Source organism: Microcaecilia unicolor, chromosome 2 (assembly GCF_901765095.1).
Source record: "Microcaecilia unicolor chromosome 2, aMicUni1.1, whole genome shotgun sequence".
Taxonomy (NCBI): Eukaryota; Metazoa; Chordata; class Amphibia; order Gymnophiona; family Siphonopidae; genus Microcaecilia; species Microcaecilia unicolor.
Genome location: NC_044032.1, coordinates 628,229,449 through 628,246,332, shown reverse-complemented (window position 1 = coordinate 628,246,332; position 16,884 = coordinate 628,229,449). Strand labels below are relative to the sequence as shown.

Genomic DNA, 16,884 nt, shown 5'->3' with positions numbered 1-16,884 from the left:
GAACAATACGAAGAACGCAAATTCTAAACCTTGTGAACAAAAGAAAATGTAAAGTATTAAACAGAATAATTCAGAAGAGTTATACATTCATCAAACCGGTATGAAGTCTCTAAATCAAACCATTGCTGCTTCTATACTGACTAGAACCCATCCTCCCCCCTCTCTAAACCCCCTCCCCTAGTTTCATAGAGGTTCCAGAGGAGATCTGGGAAATTATAGACCGGTGAGTCTGACATTGGTGCCGGGCAAAATGGTAAAGACTATTATTAAGAACAAAATTACAGAGCATATTCAAAATTACAAGAGGACCTTACGAGACTGGGAGACTGGGAGACTGGGCGGCTAAATGGCAGATGACGTTTAATGTGAGCAAGTGCAAGGTGATGCATGTGGGAAAAAAGAACCCGAATTATAGCTACGTCATGCAAGGTTCCACGTTAGGAGTTACGGACCAAGAAAGGGATCTGGGTGTCGTCGTCGATAACACACTGAAACCTTCTGCTCAGTGTGCTGCTGCGGCTAAGAAAGCGAATAGAATGTTGGGTATTATTAGGAAAGGTATGGAAAACAGGTGTGAGGATGTTATAATGCCATTGTATCGCTCCATGGTGTGTTCAATTCTGGTCGCCGCATCTCAAGAAAGATATAGTAGAATTGGAAAAGGTGCAGCGAAGGGCGACTAAAATGATAGCGGGGATGGGACGACTTCCCTATGAAGAAAGACTAAGGAGGCTAGGGCTATATAGCTTGGAGAAGAGACGGCTGAGGGGAGACATGATAGAGGTATATAAAATAATGAGTGGAGTGGAACAGGTGGATGTGAAGCGTCTGTTCACGCTTTCCAAAAATACTAGGACTAGGGGGCATGCGATGAAACTACAGTGTAGTAAATTTAAAACAAATCGGAGAAAATTTTTCTTCACCCAACGTGTAATTAAACTCTGGAATTCGTTGCCGGAGAAAGTGGTGAAGGCGGTTAGCTTAGCAGAGTTTAAAAAGGGGTTGGACGGTTTCCTAAAGGACAAGTCCATAAACCGCTACTAAACGGACATGGAAAAATCCAAAATTCCAGGAATAACATGTATAGAATGTTTGTACATTTGGGAAGCTTGCCAGGTGCCCTTGGCCTGGATTGGCCGCTGTCGTGGACAGGATGCTGGGCTCGATGGACCCTTGGTCTTTTCCCAGTATGGCATTACTTATGTACTTATGTACTTATAATGAGACAAAGTCAACATGGATTTAGTGAAGGGAAATCTTGCCTCACCAATCTACTACATTTCTTTGAAGGGGTGAACAAACATGTGGATAAAGGTAAGCCGGTTGATATAGAGGCATATTTTCAAAGCACTTAGCCTTCCAAAGTTCCATAGAAACCTATGGAACTTTGGAAGGCTAAGTGCTTTGAAAATATGCCTCATTGTGTATCTGGATTTTCAGAAGGCGTTTGACAAAGTACCTCATGAAAGTCTCCAGAGGAAATTGGAGAGTCATGGGATAAGGAGGTAGTGTTCTATTGTGGATTAAAAACTGGTTAAAAGATAGAAAACAGAGAGTAGGGTTAAATGGTCAGTATTCTTAATGGAGAAGGGTAGTTAGTGGGGTTCCCCAGGGGTCTGTGCTGGGACCGCTGCTTTTTAACATATTTATAAATGACCTAGAGATGGGAGTAACTAGTGAGGTAATTAAATTTGCTGATGACACAAAGTTATTCAAAGTCATTAAATCACGGGAGGATTGTGAAAAATTAGAAGAGGACCTTATGAGACTGGGAGATTGAGCGTCTAAATGGCAGATGACGTTTAATGTGAGCAAGTGCAAAGTGATGCATGTGGGAAAAGAGGAACCCAAATTATAGCTACGTCATGCAAGGTTCCACGTTAGGAGTCACAGACCAAGAAAGGGATCTAGGTGTCATCGTTGATGATACGTTAAAACCTTCTGCTCAGTGTGCTGCTGCGGCTAAGAAAGCAAATAGAATGTTAGGTATTATTAGGAAAGGAATGGAAAACTAAAATGAGGATGTTATAATGCCTTTGTATCGCTCCATGGTTCGACCGCACCTCGAATATTGTGTTCAATTCTGGTCACCGCATCTCAAAAAAGATATAGTGGAATTAGAAAAGGTGCAGAGAAGGGTGACGAAAATGATAAAGGGGATGGGACGACTTCCCTATGAGGAAAGGCTAAAGCAGCTAGGGCTCTTCAGCTTGGAGAAAAGGCGGCTGAGGGAAGATATGATAGAGGTCTATAAAATAATGAGTGGAGTTGAATGGGTAGATGTGAAGCATCTGTTTACGCTTTCCAAAAATACTAGGACTAGGGGGCATGCGATGAAGCTACAATGTAGTAAATTTAAAACAAATCAGAGAAAGTTTTTCTTCACTCAACATGTAATTAAACTCTGGAATTCGTTGCCAGCAAATGTGGTAAAGGCGGTTAGCTTAGCGAAGTTTAAAAAAGGTTTGGACGGCTTCCTAAAGGAAAAGTCCATAGACCATTATTAAATGGACTTGGGGAAAATCCACTATTTCTGGGATAAGCAGTTTAAAATGTTTTGTACTTTCTTGGGATATTGCCAGGTATTTGTGACCTGGATTGGCCACTGTTGGAAACGGGATGGCGGGCTTGATGGACCTTTGGTCTTTCCCAGTATGGTTAATGTCAAAACACAGTATGAGCTGTTAATTCCAATGAGGTAATCTAATACTGCACAGACTGATTAACAGCCAATCATAATCCTAAAGGGTTGTGTAAGGTGAGTAACTAACAATAGAAAAGCGGGAAAAACCCTCAGAAACCAAGGTATTTACCAAGGTCTGACCAACAGAACATTGATATCCATATAAGATTTTTTGTCCGTGGTCTAGTCTCTTTCATAGAGTTTTCATTCCCACTTTCTTGCAATCAGAAAAATGCCCATAGTAGAGCCTTATATTTCAAAAAAGCATTTCTGAGTATACGAACTTTAAACCAGCCAACACTAAAGCATAAATTAACTTAGCTTATAGTATAGATGGCTAGATAACCCCAATTCAACTGCACATTTTTTCTTCAACGGGGCCCAAAACGTTTCACCCACTTCAGGGTTTCATCAGGAACCACCAGTTGAATTGGGGTTATTTAGCCATCTATGCTATAAGCTAAGTTAATTTATGCTTTAGTTTTGGCTGGTTTAAAGTTCGTATACTCAGAAATGCTTTTTTGAAATATAAGGCTCTACTATGGGCATTTTTCTGATTGCAAGAAAGTGGGAATGAAAACTCTATGAAAGAGACTAGACCACGGACAAAAAATCTTATATGGATATCAATGTTCTGTTGGTCAGACCTTGGTAAATACCTTGGTTTCTGAGGGTTTTTCCCGCTTTTCTATTGTTAGTTACTCACCTTACACAACCCTTTAGGATTGTGATTGGCTGTTAATCAGTCTGTGCAATTTTCTTTCCCAGTATGGCAATACTTATGTACTTAGAATGGTGTTAATGAGAACAAAACGATCGAAACTGCAGAGAAAACAAAAGCCTGCGTAGGCCCCACAACCCTAAAAGGGAATTGACCACTAAACCACGCCCTCGAGGATTCAGAGAGTATATATAGGCCTCCAGATAAGAGAGAAAACGCCTTCTGCGTCTGGGGGACAAATGTGCTCCCCTACATTCTAATAACATGAGGTCATGACATTTTTTGCACCAATGCCAATATTCAGGGGGCAATTACTTTTTTATAAATTTAACCTTGGAGGAGTGTAGAAAACTTGTGCTACTTATTTTAATTAATTTTCCTGGTCCCCGTGTTGAGCTTGAGAATATTAGTACGTTGACTATTTGAAAACTGCCTGCTAAAAAAATGCTTTTTTCTGTGTATCCTCACCCTGAAGAAAGCTCTCTTAAAGCATTCAACCAATATGGGGGGCACTGGCCTTTTTCCTCTTTAAAAACAAACAGGGGTAAATATTCAGCTGGCGGCAGTCAGCATTTTTTTTGGCTGCTGCTAGCATTGTGCCTGGATAGTCAATGCTGGGCCCATGTCTGGGTACCAGTACTGTATATCCGGGAATGTGAGGGCAGCTATCGCTTATCTGGCTTAAGTGCAATATTCCGCACTTAACTGCATTAAGTTAACTTTCTGACACCTCCTGCTTAAAATCCAAAAAGTCAGAAGGATCGTGAGGTCCCACTTTCACGGTCTCTATTTGTACTGAAAATCAAGATCAAGCGAGCTTTTGCCTTTCTGCTCCATGGGAGGTTTCTGTCCTCCCTGACCTCGCCTTAGGACACCTGCATTACGGTTTAACAGGTGTACTGCTCCAGTCAAACTCCCCACCTGCCAGTGTCTCTGGAGCGGGTTGCGCCCAGTGGACACCAGACGCTTGGAGCCAGAAGCGAGAGCCCCTTGGGCCCCCCCCCCCCCCCCCCCCCCCCCACCTCAGTAGGTAAGTAAAAAAATGATGTTAGTCCTAAGAGCACCGTTTGGAAAGGATGGACATAGACAGGGCTGAGTGTTATGTGGTTCTGGTTCGCCAGTTAACGTAGGCAATTAAATGCTAAATATCGGCCTTTAACTGCATTAATGCCGATGCCATCCCTAGACCTCTACAACATCGCCGGCTATGAGTTTGGTGGTTACTGTTGAATATCGGTGGATAGCTCTACACAAGTGATTTAACTGGTCAGAAACCTTTCCAGGATGGTCAAACTACTTTGAATATTGACCCCATAACAACAGAACAATTTCAGATTAAGCTGAAAATTTAAATTCTGGAGGATTAAATGGATGGAAATTTGGAGTAAGGGTTTTAATAGGAGCTGGCTGGGGTGGTTGTTTGACTTAATGCTATCATGATTTTAGACTCGGTCAATCAGGCGCCAACAGAAACCATTTCACTTTTATGGGAAACTCTGGTTCTTACAGTATCCCTGGTTAAGATTTATGAAACTATATCTGTATAGCACATCAATTCCTTCGCTGTTGCAAAGCTCAGTGCATTTTCTCAGATGCACTGTTTGTCTGTTTCAGGGGTGGACTGAGAGTGGTCTGGGGCCCCTGCCCGGCTGCCACCCCCTACAGCCGCAGCCCCCACTGCCCCGGTCCTACCTGAAGAGCCCTAGTGGTCTGGTGGTCTCTGCAGGGGGGTGGGTGGAGGGGAGAGAACATGTTCTTCCCTGCCCGCTGTGTTGCCGCTATTCCTCTGCCTGCCAAAGCCGCCATGTTTTCAAAATGGCGGCCGAGACTTCCTGTGGGTCTCGACTGCCATTTTTAAAATATGTTGCTGCCGGACAGGGGGAATAGTGGCAGCACAATGGGCTGAAAAGGACATGTCCCCCCCCCCCCCTGGCAGAAGCCACTAGATCACCAGCGGTGCGCCTTTAAAGGTAGGAGTGGGGAGGGCTGTAGTGTGCAGCGGGCATCTTGGAAGAGCCTCTGGGCCCTCCGGCACTGCCCGGCTGGTCAGTCCACCCCTGGTCTGTTTTGTGTGTTACTAATACTAGCACATGTGACACATCACACACTATTGTACAACGACATGCCAGTTTCAAAACCGGTGCTCTGATCAGAAGGTGCGCTATCATAGTGATGGAGGATGAAAGAGAGGGTTTTTTTTTTTTTTAAGAGGAAGCTTGCTCTACTCTTAACGTCAAACATGATGGTTTGGTTCCACTCAGGCTAACTCAGCCCGAGGCACTGAAACATGAGGCTAATTGTATTTTTCACACTTTCTTGTATAACATCATAAAATATTGATCTTTTGTTTTGTTTGCAGACAGAGTCAAAGAAAGAAAACAGTCCTTGTTTCACAATAAGGAAGTGGTCTGATGGTCACGCTGTCAATGCCGCCCCTCCTAATTTTGGGCAAGCTATTTGATCTCTCACAGCCTCAGGTGCCCATATAAAAGGCAATTCTCTAACTGAGCGCACGCAGCTACATGCCCCATATAGCGTTAACGGCGTCACCTGGCGCCATTTCTGTGCCCGAATGCACTACACGTATTCTGTATGGTAGCGTGTCAGTGGTATGGTGCATCGGTGTGAGGAACATATACATGGGAGAAACATAGGCGTGGCAACAACTTACGTGTATAACTCATAGAACACTGTTATACGCACTGCCTGGCGTAGTTAGGCACCTCAACTTATACCAGCCATTGAACTGCACAACTGCTTGCACCTAGATGTAGGTGCGCCAATGCTGATCTACGCTAGTATCCTATCATAGAATCTTGGCACCAAGATTCCATTACAGAACTAGTTCTCTGCACGCGGCACTGAGGTGCCTAACTTATAGAAATTGCTCTTTTGGTGTAGAGACATCTTCCAGAAGACATTCAGCACTATTTAACTGGCCAGGAATGGCCTCTGGCCGGTTAAATAGCATTTAGCCGGCTAACCGCTAATATACAATGGGAGATAGCCGGTTAACTCTGATGAATATTTGCTTTTAGTTCATAGCGGCAAACCGATTATATTTATTTGTTACATTTGTACCCCACATTTTCCCACCTATTTGCAGGCTCAATGTGACTTACGTAATACCGTAAAGGTGTTCGCCAGTCGGTTGATAACAAATACAAGGTTGTATTTTGGTCGAATGAGGTAGGTGTGTGCCAGGCACCGTGAAGGTCGAAGGGAATGAAGATTGTATATTGTCCAGTACGATCATTGGTTGTGCTGTGTTGCTGGACGTTGGGATTTACGTTGGATCAGTGGGTAAGCCTTTTTGAAGAGGTTGGGTTTTAGTGATTTTCTGAAGTTTAGATGGTCATGGATTATTTTTACAGCTTCGGGATATAGCTGGCTATCTGCAAATATTCAAGAGATGGCCAGCTAAGTTTAGTGGCTAAATTGGACCGCCTAAATAGCAGTCCTATCTTTGGCGACTATAAACTTATCCGGCCAATGCTGAATATTCACTTAGCTGGTTAAGTTTGAGCCATTCAAAAAAAAAAAAAAAATCCTGGATATTCAAGGACAGTCACCGGAAATGTCCTGGCATTGAATATCCTGTATCAGCACTGATCGTGGCATTTATGCGAGCTGAATGTCGGGCCCCTTGTATTTAAATGTGGAAACTCAAACGCTTGAAACAATTCTTCCCGTGGGAAACATTTCGCGACCTGGTACAATCAATTATACTAAGCCACTTAGACTACTGCAATGGAATTTATGAGGGATGCAAGGAACAGACCTTAAAGAAGGTTCAGACCACTCAGAACACGGCCTCTAGGCTTATATATGGAAAAACACGATATGAAAGCTCAAAGCCCCTCCGCGAAAAACTACAACGGCTCCCAATCAAAGAACGCCTCGCCTTCAAAATCTGCACCCTGGTTCACAAAATTATCTACGGTGAAGCCCCTGGATACATGACAGACTTGATCGACTTGCCAACTAGGAACACATCCGAATCAACACGAACATATCTAAATCTGCACTACCCAAGCTGCAGAGGCCTCAAATACAAATCGACTTACGCATCCAGTTTTTCCTACATAAGCACACAACTGTGCAACACACTACCAAAAGCCTTGAAAATGACGCACGACCACCTAAACTTCCGGAAATCACTTTGTATTTGTTCTCACCGGAGCCGGCAAACGCCTCTCCGGTGCCACATTGAGCCTACAATATGTCGGAAAATGTGGGATACAAATGTAACAAATAAAATAAATACTGTGCCCTCCCCCCCCCCCCCCCCCCCCCCCAATATTCAAAACCATTTAACTGGCAGGAACGGCACCTGGCCGGTTAAATGGCCCTTAAACCGGCTATCCAGTGATATTCATCGGGGGATAGCTGGTTATATCGTGCGATATAGCTGGCTATTGTAAGCGGCCACATGGGGCCTGCTTAAACAGCTAGAATATCTTTGGCCGGTTTAAACTTCACTGGCTATCTCTGAACATCAACTTAACCAATGAAGTTTCAACCGACCAAAAATAAACTAGATATCCAATGTGGGTAACTGGAAACAGCATGGCATTGATATCCGTCAACATTAGCAGGACTCCCTCCCGTGGTCTGAATATCAGCCCCCAAATCACCACCGTGCAAGTGGGGCTCCTGCCTGGTTAAATGACCTGTGTGGGGCTATCCGCTGATATTCAGTGACATTTAAACAGATAGTCCCGTTCAATATCCTCTCTAACCACCTAAGCCAAAACTGGCTATGTTGTAAGTAGTCTGGGAGAGAAGTCAGCACTTAAGTGGCTAAGGTAACCGGAGAAACCAGACCGCATGAAACAAGAGTCCTGTCTTTGTTTGGTTTCACTTATCCAGTTAAGAGATGAATATTGGTCCTGAACTGGGTAAGCTCCAAGGGTCCGCACATACCCGGAGTGGAGGAGTGGCCTAGTGGTTACAGCACCGGTCTTGCAATCCAGAGGTGGCCGGTTCAAATCCCACTGCTGCTCCTTGTGATCTTGAGCAAGTCACTTAACCCTCCATTGCCTCAGGTACAAACTTAGACTGTGAGCCCTCCTGGGACAGAGAAATATCCAGTGTACTTGAATGTAACTCACCTTGAGCTACTACTGAAAAAGGTGTGAGCAAAATCTAAATAAATAAATGCCGGTGTCTGGACGAGGCCTGGCACTGAATATCCAGGTATAAAGATCACTCACTGCTGCTAGCTGAATATTTACTCCAATATTATTATTATTTAAACAAACCTCAGAGTACACCTCCCAAATTGCAATAAAGAGATCTACAAAACTGTCCACTCTGCAGACTTCACTTACCACCCAAAATAAGAAATATACAGGAATATACTAGATTCCATAAAATCCTCAAATTGTTCCTATTCAAACAAACCCTCACAAAAAACAACCATATCTCAATTAGTTACCTGAATTGATTATTACTTTATTTACCACTAACTTTATCTTTGCTTCATGTACAATTTCTTATTCATAATAGCTTTTCTAAATGTTAAACATCCCAGTATGTTTATGATACTGTATTGTAAAGTTGGATTCTTACAACAAATTACTTTCTTATGCATTATTCTTTGTTATGTATCCAACACTGTTTATCGTAAGCCACATTGAACTCAGACTTGTTTGGGATAATGTGAGATATAAATGTCATAAATAATAATAATAACATAACCTGTGTGATATTTTGAGCCAGAGAGCAGGGGAGGAAGGGAAGGAGGAGAGGGGGGCAGCACAGTTAACTGATTTCCTGGCTGGTGTACTTAGCGTATGCAGCAGCGGTGCTTACCGGAATCCCCAGAGCTTTCAGGATGTTCATTTTACACATTGGGCAGGTGCGATGATCCAATAACCAGGGGTCTACGCAAGACTTGTGAAATAGGTGCCTGCAAAGAGAAAAGACGGGTTTCAGCTTCCAGACCTCAACACACATCAGAGAGCTACAGAGCAGGTAACAAGTCAGGTGTTATCCAGACACAACTACTTTAATCTTGGCTAAGCTGATCAGCCTTGAAATGTCAGTTTGATAAGTACCTATTTTAATCTGGCTTTGATGTTTAAAAACACAAGTTCCACTGTTCACACATCTACAGAACTGCCATATCCAATCCTAACAATGACATCAAAAGCAAATGGCTCCTTTCAGACAACATATTCAAACGAGCACATTTAAAATTCTAGTACAATTGGAAAAATAATGTGTACCTGAATTATAATGAATGGTGGAGTTATGTATGCGTGATCAGAAAATATGAAATAATTTTGGCTCATACACGCCGAAATATTAGGTCTGTTTTGAAGACCTGGGCTCGTTTAGACCTTTTTTGTCAGGAGCCACATAGCACGCCTTGAACTTGAACTTGTGTAACTCTGTAATTTGTCTCCAGGTATTGCCTTTTAATAACGAATTTTTTTTTTTTTTTTTTTTTTAAAGGGGGTTTTGTTTGATTATGTGTTTACTTTTGCATTCTATGTAAGGCTAAATCTTTAATAAAAATATAATTTAAAATTCTAGTACAGCGGCTGCTGCTGTTTCAAAACGAACGAACAAATTATTAAGATCCAAACAACGCTTCAGCAGAAAGGGCCAGATTCAGTACATGGTGCTCAAAATTAAGTGCTAGGAAAAATCTGGGCTTTTACAGAATAACACTTAGCACGACTTTGGGAGCGAGGACTTACGCCGGCTGAAAACTGGTGTAAATCCCGGCGCAATAATTGGACACGATGCTGGTATTCTATAACACTGCGCTGACATTTTTGGAATACCCCTAACCCGCCCATGCCCCTCCCATGGCCACACTCCCTTTTGGGTTGTGCTTGAGATACTTTGGGTGTGCGGCATTTTAGAACAGTGCATCTAGGCAGATCTGCAGATTCAAATTAGCGCCAATTAACATCAATGGCTTAATTAGATTGTGCACGGATATTGGATCTGCGCCCAAATTTGGACGCTCTATATAGATTCCGGGGGGAAATGCTTTCTATGGAAGCCTGATGCTATATTGACACAGTATTTATTTTATTCTGTATTTCCAAATTTTACAAGTAGAGGCCGACCGAATTTCACAGGTTCTTTTATTCACAAGCGGTTCAAGGACTACACCTTCATAGCTCACAATTTGAAAAGTTACGACGATTATTTTATCATTAGTCAGCCGTTCAAGGAAATGATGGATATGATTTTGTTAGCGCAGGGTAGTAAGCTAGGGCTAGGGCTTTTCAGCTTGGAGAAGAGACGGCTGAGGGGAGACATGATAGAGGTATATAAAATAATGAGTGGAGTGGAACAGGTGGATGTGAAACGTCTGTTCACGCTTTCCAAAAATACTAGGACTAGGGGGCATGCGATGAAACTACAGTGTAGTAAATTTAAAACAAATCAGAGAAAATATTTCTTCACCCAACACGTAATTAAACTCTGGAATTTGGAGACTGTGGTGGAGGCGGTTAGCTTGGCAGAGTTTAAAAAGGGGTTAGACGGTTTCCTAAAGGACAAGTCCATAAACCAATACTAAATGGACTTGGGAAAAATCCACAATTCCAGGAATAACAAGTATAGAATGTTTGTACGTTTGGGAAGCTCGCCAGGTGCCCTTGGCCTGGATTGGCTGCTGTCGTGGACAGGATTGCTGGGCTCAATGGACCCTTGATCTTTCCCAGTGTGGCATTACTTATGTACTTATATATATGTACTTATAAGTTTTCACAAATCGGGGTTGATGTGCTAGGCATTCTGCCCATGAAGATTAGCAAGCTCTTGCAAGCCATGGGCTTTGAAGGCGGCAATGGGTACTTTTCTCACTTTTTTTTAACACTGTAGATATTTGGAGGAAATGCCTGAGGAAAAATACAACGGCATTGAGGGCAAGATGCCTGATGAGAAATAGGCTTTCACATGATGGTACAGCGAGAACAAGCATAAGCCGTTTGATTTACAAAAAGAACTGGCCTTCTACTGTAAGCAGGATGTCTAAATTTTACAAAAAGGCTGTCCTGTACAGAAAGGAAATAACGAACATGACAGAGAAGGCTGCGGAGGTAGAAGTAATACCGGAGGGGAGGGGGAGGGCGTGTGTGTGTGTGCGGCCATGTTTAGGTTTATGTGTTTAAAACCGAGAACCACAGCTCTGCTGTCTGCCTATGATTATCATCGGAAGACCAAGAGATATTCAACCGCTGGTATCCGTTGGCTGACGTACATAGAGGACAAAGAACACATACAAATCAGGCACGCTCCCACGGCTGTACGACCTTCTATTATTCTAAAAAACAAAATCAGTTGAGGGGCATCACCTTCGGGTTTCTCAACTACAAAACACAATGTAAGGCAGATTACCTAAAAGAGAAAGGGTTTAAGTTCGTCATTATTTGAGAAGTTGAGTGGGACAGTTTGGTTAAAACGTAAAGGGACTGTGCGGCCTTACTGAGCAGAGCCGTGTAACCAGAACCTTTAGTTCCACGAGACACCCTTTTAGAAGGCAGAACGAATGCTGTGTATCTGTACCATCAGGTTAAACAGGGTGAGAAAATACACTATTACGATTTTACTAGCCTGTACCATTTGTCAATAAAAGTAAAGAATATCCAATCGGTCACCTCCAAATCATCTATGAAAATTTCGGCCCCCCTCTCTGATTATTTCGGGCTTGTGAGTCAAGGTGTTCCCCCCCAGTGTGGACTCTTTCCATACTGTCAGTTAGGCTACACGTTAAACTCATGATTCCGTTGTGTCGCACATGCGGCACGACGGGTCAGCGGGAGAAATGAACCCACGATGAAGGTGAGAGAGCCCTGGTGGGGTCGTGGTGTACCGTAGAATTGGAAATGGCTATCTCCGAAGAGTACAGGGTAGGTGAAATCTATGAGGTCTGCCATTTTGAACAGACATCTACACAACTCTTTGCAGAATACATAAACATGCATCTACGTCAAACGCAGGAAGCATCGGGGTTTCCTCAGTGGTGTACTGATACTGAATAAAAAACAGGTACCGTAGAGGATTTCTATCAGAAAGAAGGTGTACTTTTACATGCTCATCAGATAAACATGACCCCTGCAAAACAACAAATTGCAAAACTGTTCTTAAACTCTTTATGGCAGACGTTTGGTCAAAGAAGAAATCTACCTACCACAAGCACTGACAGAGACCCCGATGAGCTATATATGTACCTGTTTTCCGCCAAATACAACGTATCGTCTTGCAATCTCATAGACAATGATGCAGCTTGTGTCACCTAGAAGCGCATGAAGGAACGTTGTGCACTGCTGGGTTACACTAAACATCTTCACAGCCTCTTTCACAACCGTGCATGCCCGGCTAGAGATATACTGGGTTCTTGACACTTTACAAGAACGTTGTCTTTATCACAACACAGACTCTGTGATTTTTGTGAGCAAAGAGGGTGAGTGGAATCCTGCTTAGGGTGACTATTTAGGTGAATTAACGCTTGAGATAACACTTTCAAGGATGGTGTCTTTATACCTTTCTCCCCAAATCTTGGGAACAGGTGTCCTAGACCATGAAGACCTGAAGTCCCTGCAATGATGTCCATGCTGATAACAATAGAACTATAACAACAAAAAGTTGTTATTGTCCCAAGTTGTTATGCTTTTAGCAGACTGAATGACTCATGTACCTCGAGGCCTTCACGCAGTACCAAGCCTCCACATTATATCTGAAAATGGTCAAGTCTGTAAAAGTCAGGCTCATATTGCAGGTCAGTGCTTAATTGTAGTGCCTTATGCAGTGTTTTAGCCCTCCGGTCATCACCCAGTCTCTCTCTCTCTCTCTCTCCTGATCCTATCATCACTCACCATGCCCTGTGGTCACCTAGTGCCTTTTTAGCTCATCCCACCACACCTGTCTCTGTCCTCCCTTTTATCAGCCACCTCACCCCTCATCTCAGGGGCAGCAGAGTGCCTTTTTGTTCTGGGGTGTCCAACTCTGCCATCAACCCTTCCTTAAGATCCCATAGTCCCCTCCGTGGTGTCTAGCATCTCTCTCCTTCCTTCCCTCCCAACATCCCTTCCCCTGATCTCCAGCATCTCTGTCCTTCCCTTCATCTCAACCATACTATAGTCTCCAGCTTTCTGTCATTCCTTCTCATCCCCCCCACCCATTGTCTCCAGCATCTCTGTCCTTCCATACCTCTCAAACACTTCCCCCCCCCCCATGGTCCTCAGCATTTCCCTCTTTCCTTCCCCACCCCCATGGCATTTAGCATCTCTCTCCTTCCATCTCCCCTTTCCACTCCAATATCTCTATCCTTCCCTTCTTCCTTACCCCTCCTGCTCATAGTGTCCAGCACTCCCCCACTTCAGCATCTCTCTGCTTCTCTACCACCCCACCGCAGCCAGGCATTTATTCACTTACCTCACTCCCCCAGGGTGATGAATCTATCAGCTGCATAAGTGGCATTGCCTGGCCAGCTGGTGTGGGGTCTTGAGCATCTGCGCATGCTCACGGCCTGCTAGCTCCTGATACCTCTTATGCAGCTGATAGAGTTACCACCCTGGAGGAGTGAGGTAAGGGAATAAACACCTCGCAGTGAGCGGCAAAGGACAATTTTGGGGGTGCCATGGCATCTATGGCTCCCTTTGTTCCAACACCTATGTCTCACCTCATGTAGCCCTCACTACCCAGGAGGAGAATCAACCTTGTACCCCAGTCACCCCCATCTCCCCACCCTTATACCCCAGCCAGCTATCCAGCCACCCACCTCCTTCCCCAGCTTGTATCCCACCAAGTCAGGCAGCTTCCCCCCCCCCCCCCCCCATTTCTATCCCCAGTAAGGCGGCCAGCCTCTCTCTTCCTCTCCCACTAGCCTTCAAATCTACTTGCTACTCTGCTGTCCATGGCTTCCTCTTCTGTGCATTGCGTGGCTGTGCATGAGTCTGAGCCACCTACTGCAGGAACTGCTGGCCTTGCAAGATATGAGATCAGCATGAGAGTTCCTGAACTGTGTGGGACTTATGCAGAGCCGCACAACACAGAGAATAGGAATTTCCTGCTGTGGAAGCTTGAGCCAAAAACTGGCAAAAAAAAAAAATACCCCAGGTGCCAAGGACAAATTTCTAGTCACCATGGCAACCTGATGCCTGGGATTTGTTGAGCCCTGTCTTATGCACAGAAAATGCTTTATAACAATACCCCCATGACCCCTTGCATGAGAAGTGCTGTGCTGGATCAGATCAATGGCCTATCAAACTCAACATCATATCTGTGCAAGTGGTCAATCTGGGTTGCTTAGAATTACCTGGAAGACCTGAATCTGGCAGGTTCAATTCCACATTTAATTACTTAAAGTATTTATAATCCGCTTAAAATTGTAAAACCCAAAGTAAGAATTAAATGCATACAAATAAGAGCAACTCAGATGATGGTCATTCCCAGAAAAACTCTAGATCTACCTGGCCAACAATCAGTTGTTGGTCAAAGTACTAGGTGAAAGTATTTCAATAAATGAAAAATAAGTGAATATTTTAATACTTAAGCAAAAGTAAAGTACAGCGAAGAACCATTAAAAATGTACCTAAGTGAAAGTAAAGTTATTGACTACTATAATACTTTTTAGTAAAAGGTGAAAGTACCTCAATTACAATGACTGTAACTATTGTTAATGTTTATATCCCACAACTTTATTGCTCTACAATTCAATGCACTTTTTTTTAGCTGTGCTGGATTATTGACTCGAGTGCACTCACATGAGTGACAGTCATTTTCAAAATTTAGTTTTACTAAAAGGAAAGTGTTCAACAACTGCCCTGGAAGGAAGAGGATTTTTCAGTCTGATAAGAAGTTTCTTCAAATCAGGTCAGACTTCAATATTACTGATGTCTTCTGACTGAGTCTGCAAGTAGTAATCAAGGAAATCTCTGCCTGAAACACTTGACTTCCATATAGCAAAGAATATTTTATCATCATCATTGTTATCATCTGCATTAGTAGTGCTGTCTAATTCATCACTTGCGTCTTCATTATCATCATCACGCTGTCCAATTACAAAGAAAGTTTTCTCAAAGTTGTTGTCAGTGGCATAGCCACCATTTTCGGTGGGCCCAGAGCTAAAAAGGGTGGGCACTGTGCATATTTTATTTATTTATTTGTAACATTTGTATCCCACATTTTCCCACATATTAGCAGGCTCAATGTGGCTTACAAAATACTGTAATGGTGAATGCCAAGTTCGGTAGGTGTTAAAAAAATACAATTAGAAAAAGGGTCTGGTAAGGTAGGGGTAAATGGGTACAATAAGGGACAAGGAAATAAGAAATAAAAATGTCCATTGCAATGTATGTATAGATGCATTGTATAGTTGAGGCATTTAAGTAGAATCATATAGTAACATAGTAACATAGTAGATGACGGCAGAAAAAGACCTGCACGGTCCATCCAGTCTGCCCAAGAAGATAAATTCATATGTGCTACTTTTTTTTTTTTATTTGTATTGTCCTCTTCAGTGCACAGACCGTATAAGTCTGCCCAGCACTATCCCTGCCACCCACCACCGGCTCTGGCACAGACCGTATAAGTCTGCCCAGCACTATCCCAGCCTCCCAACCACCAGCCCCGGCACAGACCGTATATGTCTGCCCACACTAGCCCCACCTCCCAACCACCAGCTCTGCCACCCATTCTAGGCTAAGCTCGAATGGGTGGCAGAGCTGGTGGTTGGGATCAATGGAGTAGGCCTTGCAAAACACATAGGTCTTTAAAGATCGCCTGAAGTTTTGATGGTCGTGCATCGTTTTCACACTCTTTGGTAACGCATTCCACATTTGCGTACTTAAGTAAGAAAAATTGGATGCATAGGTTGATTTGTATCTGAGTCCAATGTAGCTTGGATAGTGAAGGTATATAGGTATGAGTAGTGATTTTTCAGATACTACAAAATAATACCTTAGAATGCACTTGATAATGGATTTCTAAGTAGTCTGCTCAACAGCTGCCCTGCATCAGCATAAACCACATACATACTCAATGGAAAAAAACGATAGTTTTTAAATATAATTACATTATCCCATATCTTAAAATTGACCAGACATAAGTCTACTACAATGGCAAACCTCTCAACACACACGACAGGATCTTCCAATATAATTACATAGGAAAAAATGTATTCAAATTCTGGTAGCGTCTCAATAATAACAATAGAAAATCCATTCACTGCCAGGTACTTTGTAACACTAAATCCTGCAAAGAGCCTATGTTGCAACCCTTAACACAAATTCTGAACACGATAACAGAACTTTTATAAAGGCAGAAGGAATATTCATTCCATTGGAAAAGTCAGACAAGTCAAACTATATCCCCACACAAACCATATGCCAGCAGAATCTCTCACCTTGGTTACATGCAGAACACATACCAACTCTTATTTTTTTTGTGTTACATTTGTACCCCGCGCTTTCCCACTCATGGCAGGCTCAATGCGGCTCACATGGGGCAA

At 43.1% G+C, this 16,884-nt stretch overlaps 1 protein-coding gene across 1 annotated transcript in view; it reads right to left on the bottom strand.

The window, feature by feature from the left end:
• Positions 1–16,884, bottom strand: part of RNF150 (ring finger protein 150) — a 264,735-nt gene that overhangs the window by 38,409 nt on the left and 209,442 nt on the right. Inside the window, exon 5 of the mRNA XM_030191700.1 lies at positions 9,222–9,318. Coding sequence (XP_030047560.1) covers positions 9,222–9,318 — 97 coding nt within the window. The remainder of the gene's footprint in view (positions 1–9,221; positions 9,319–16,884) is intronic.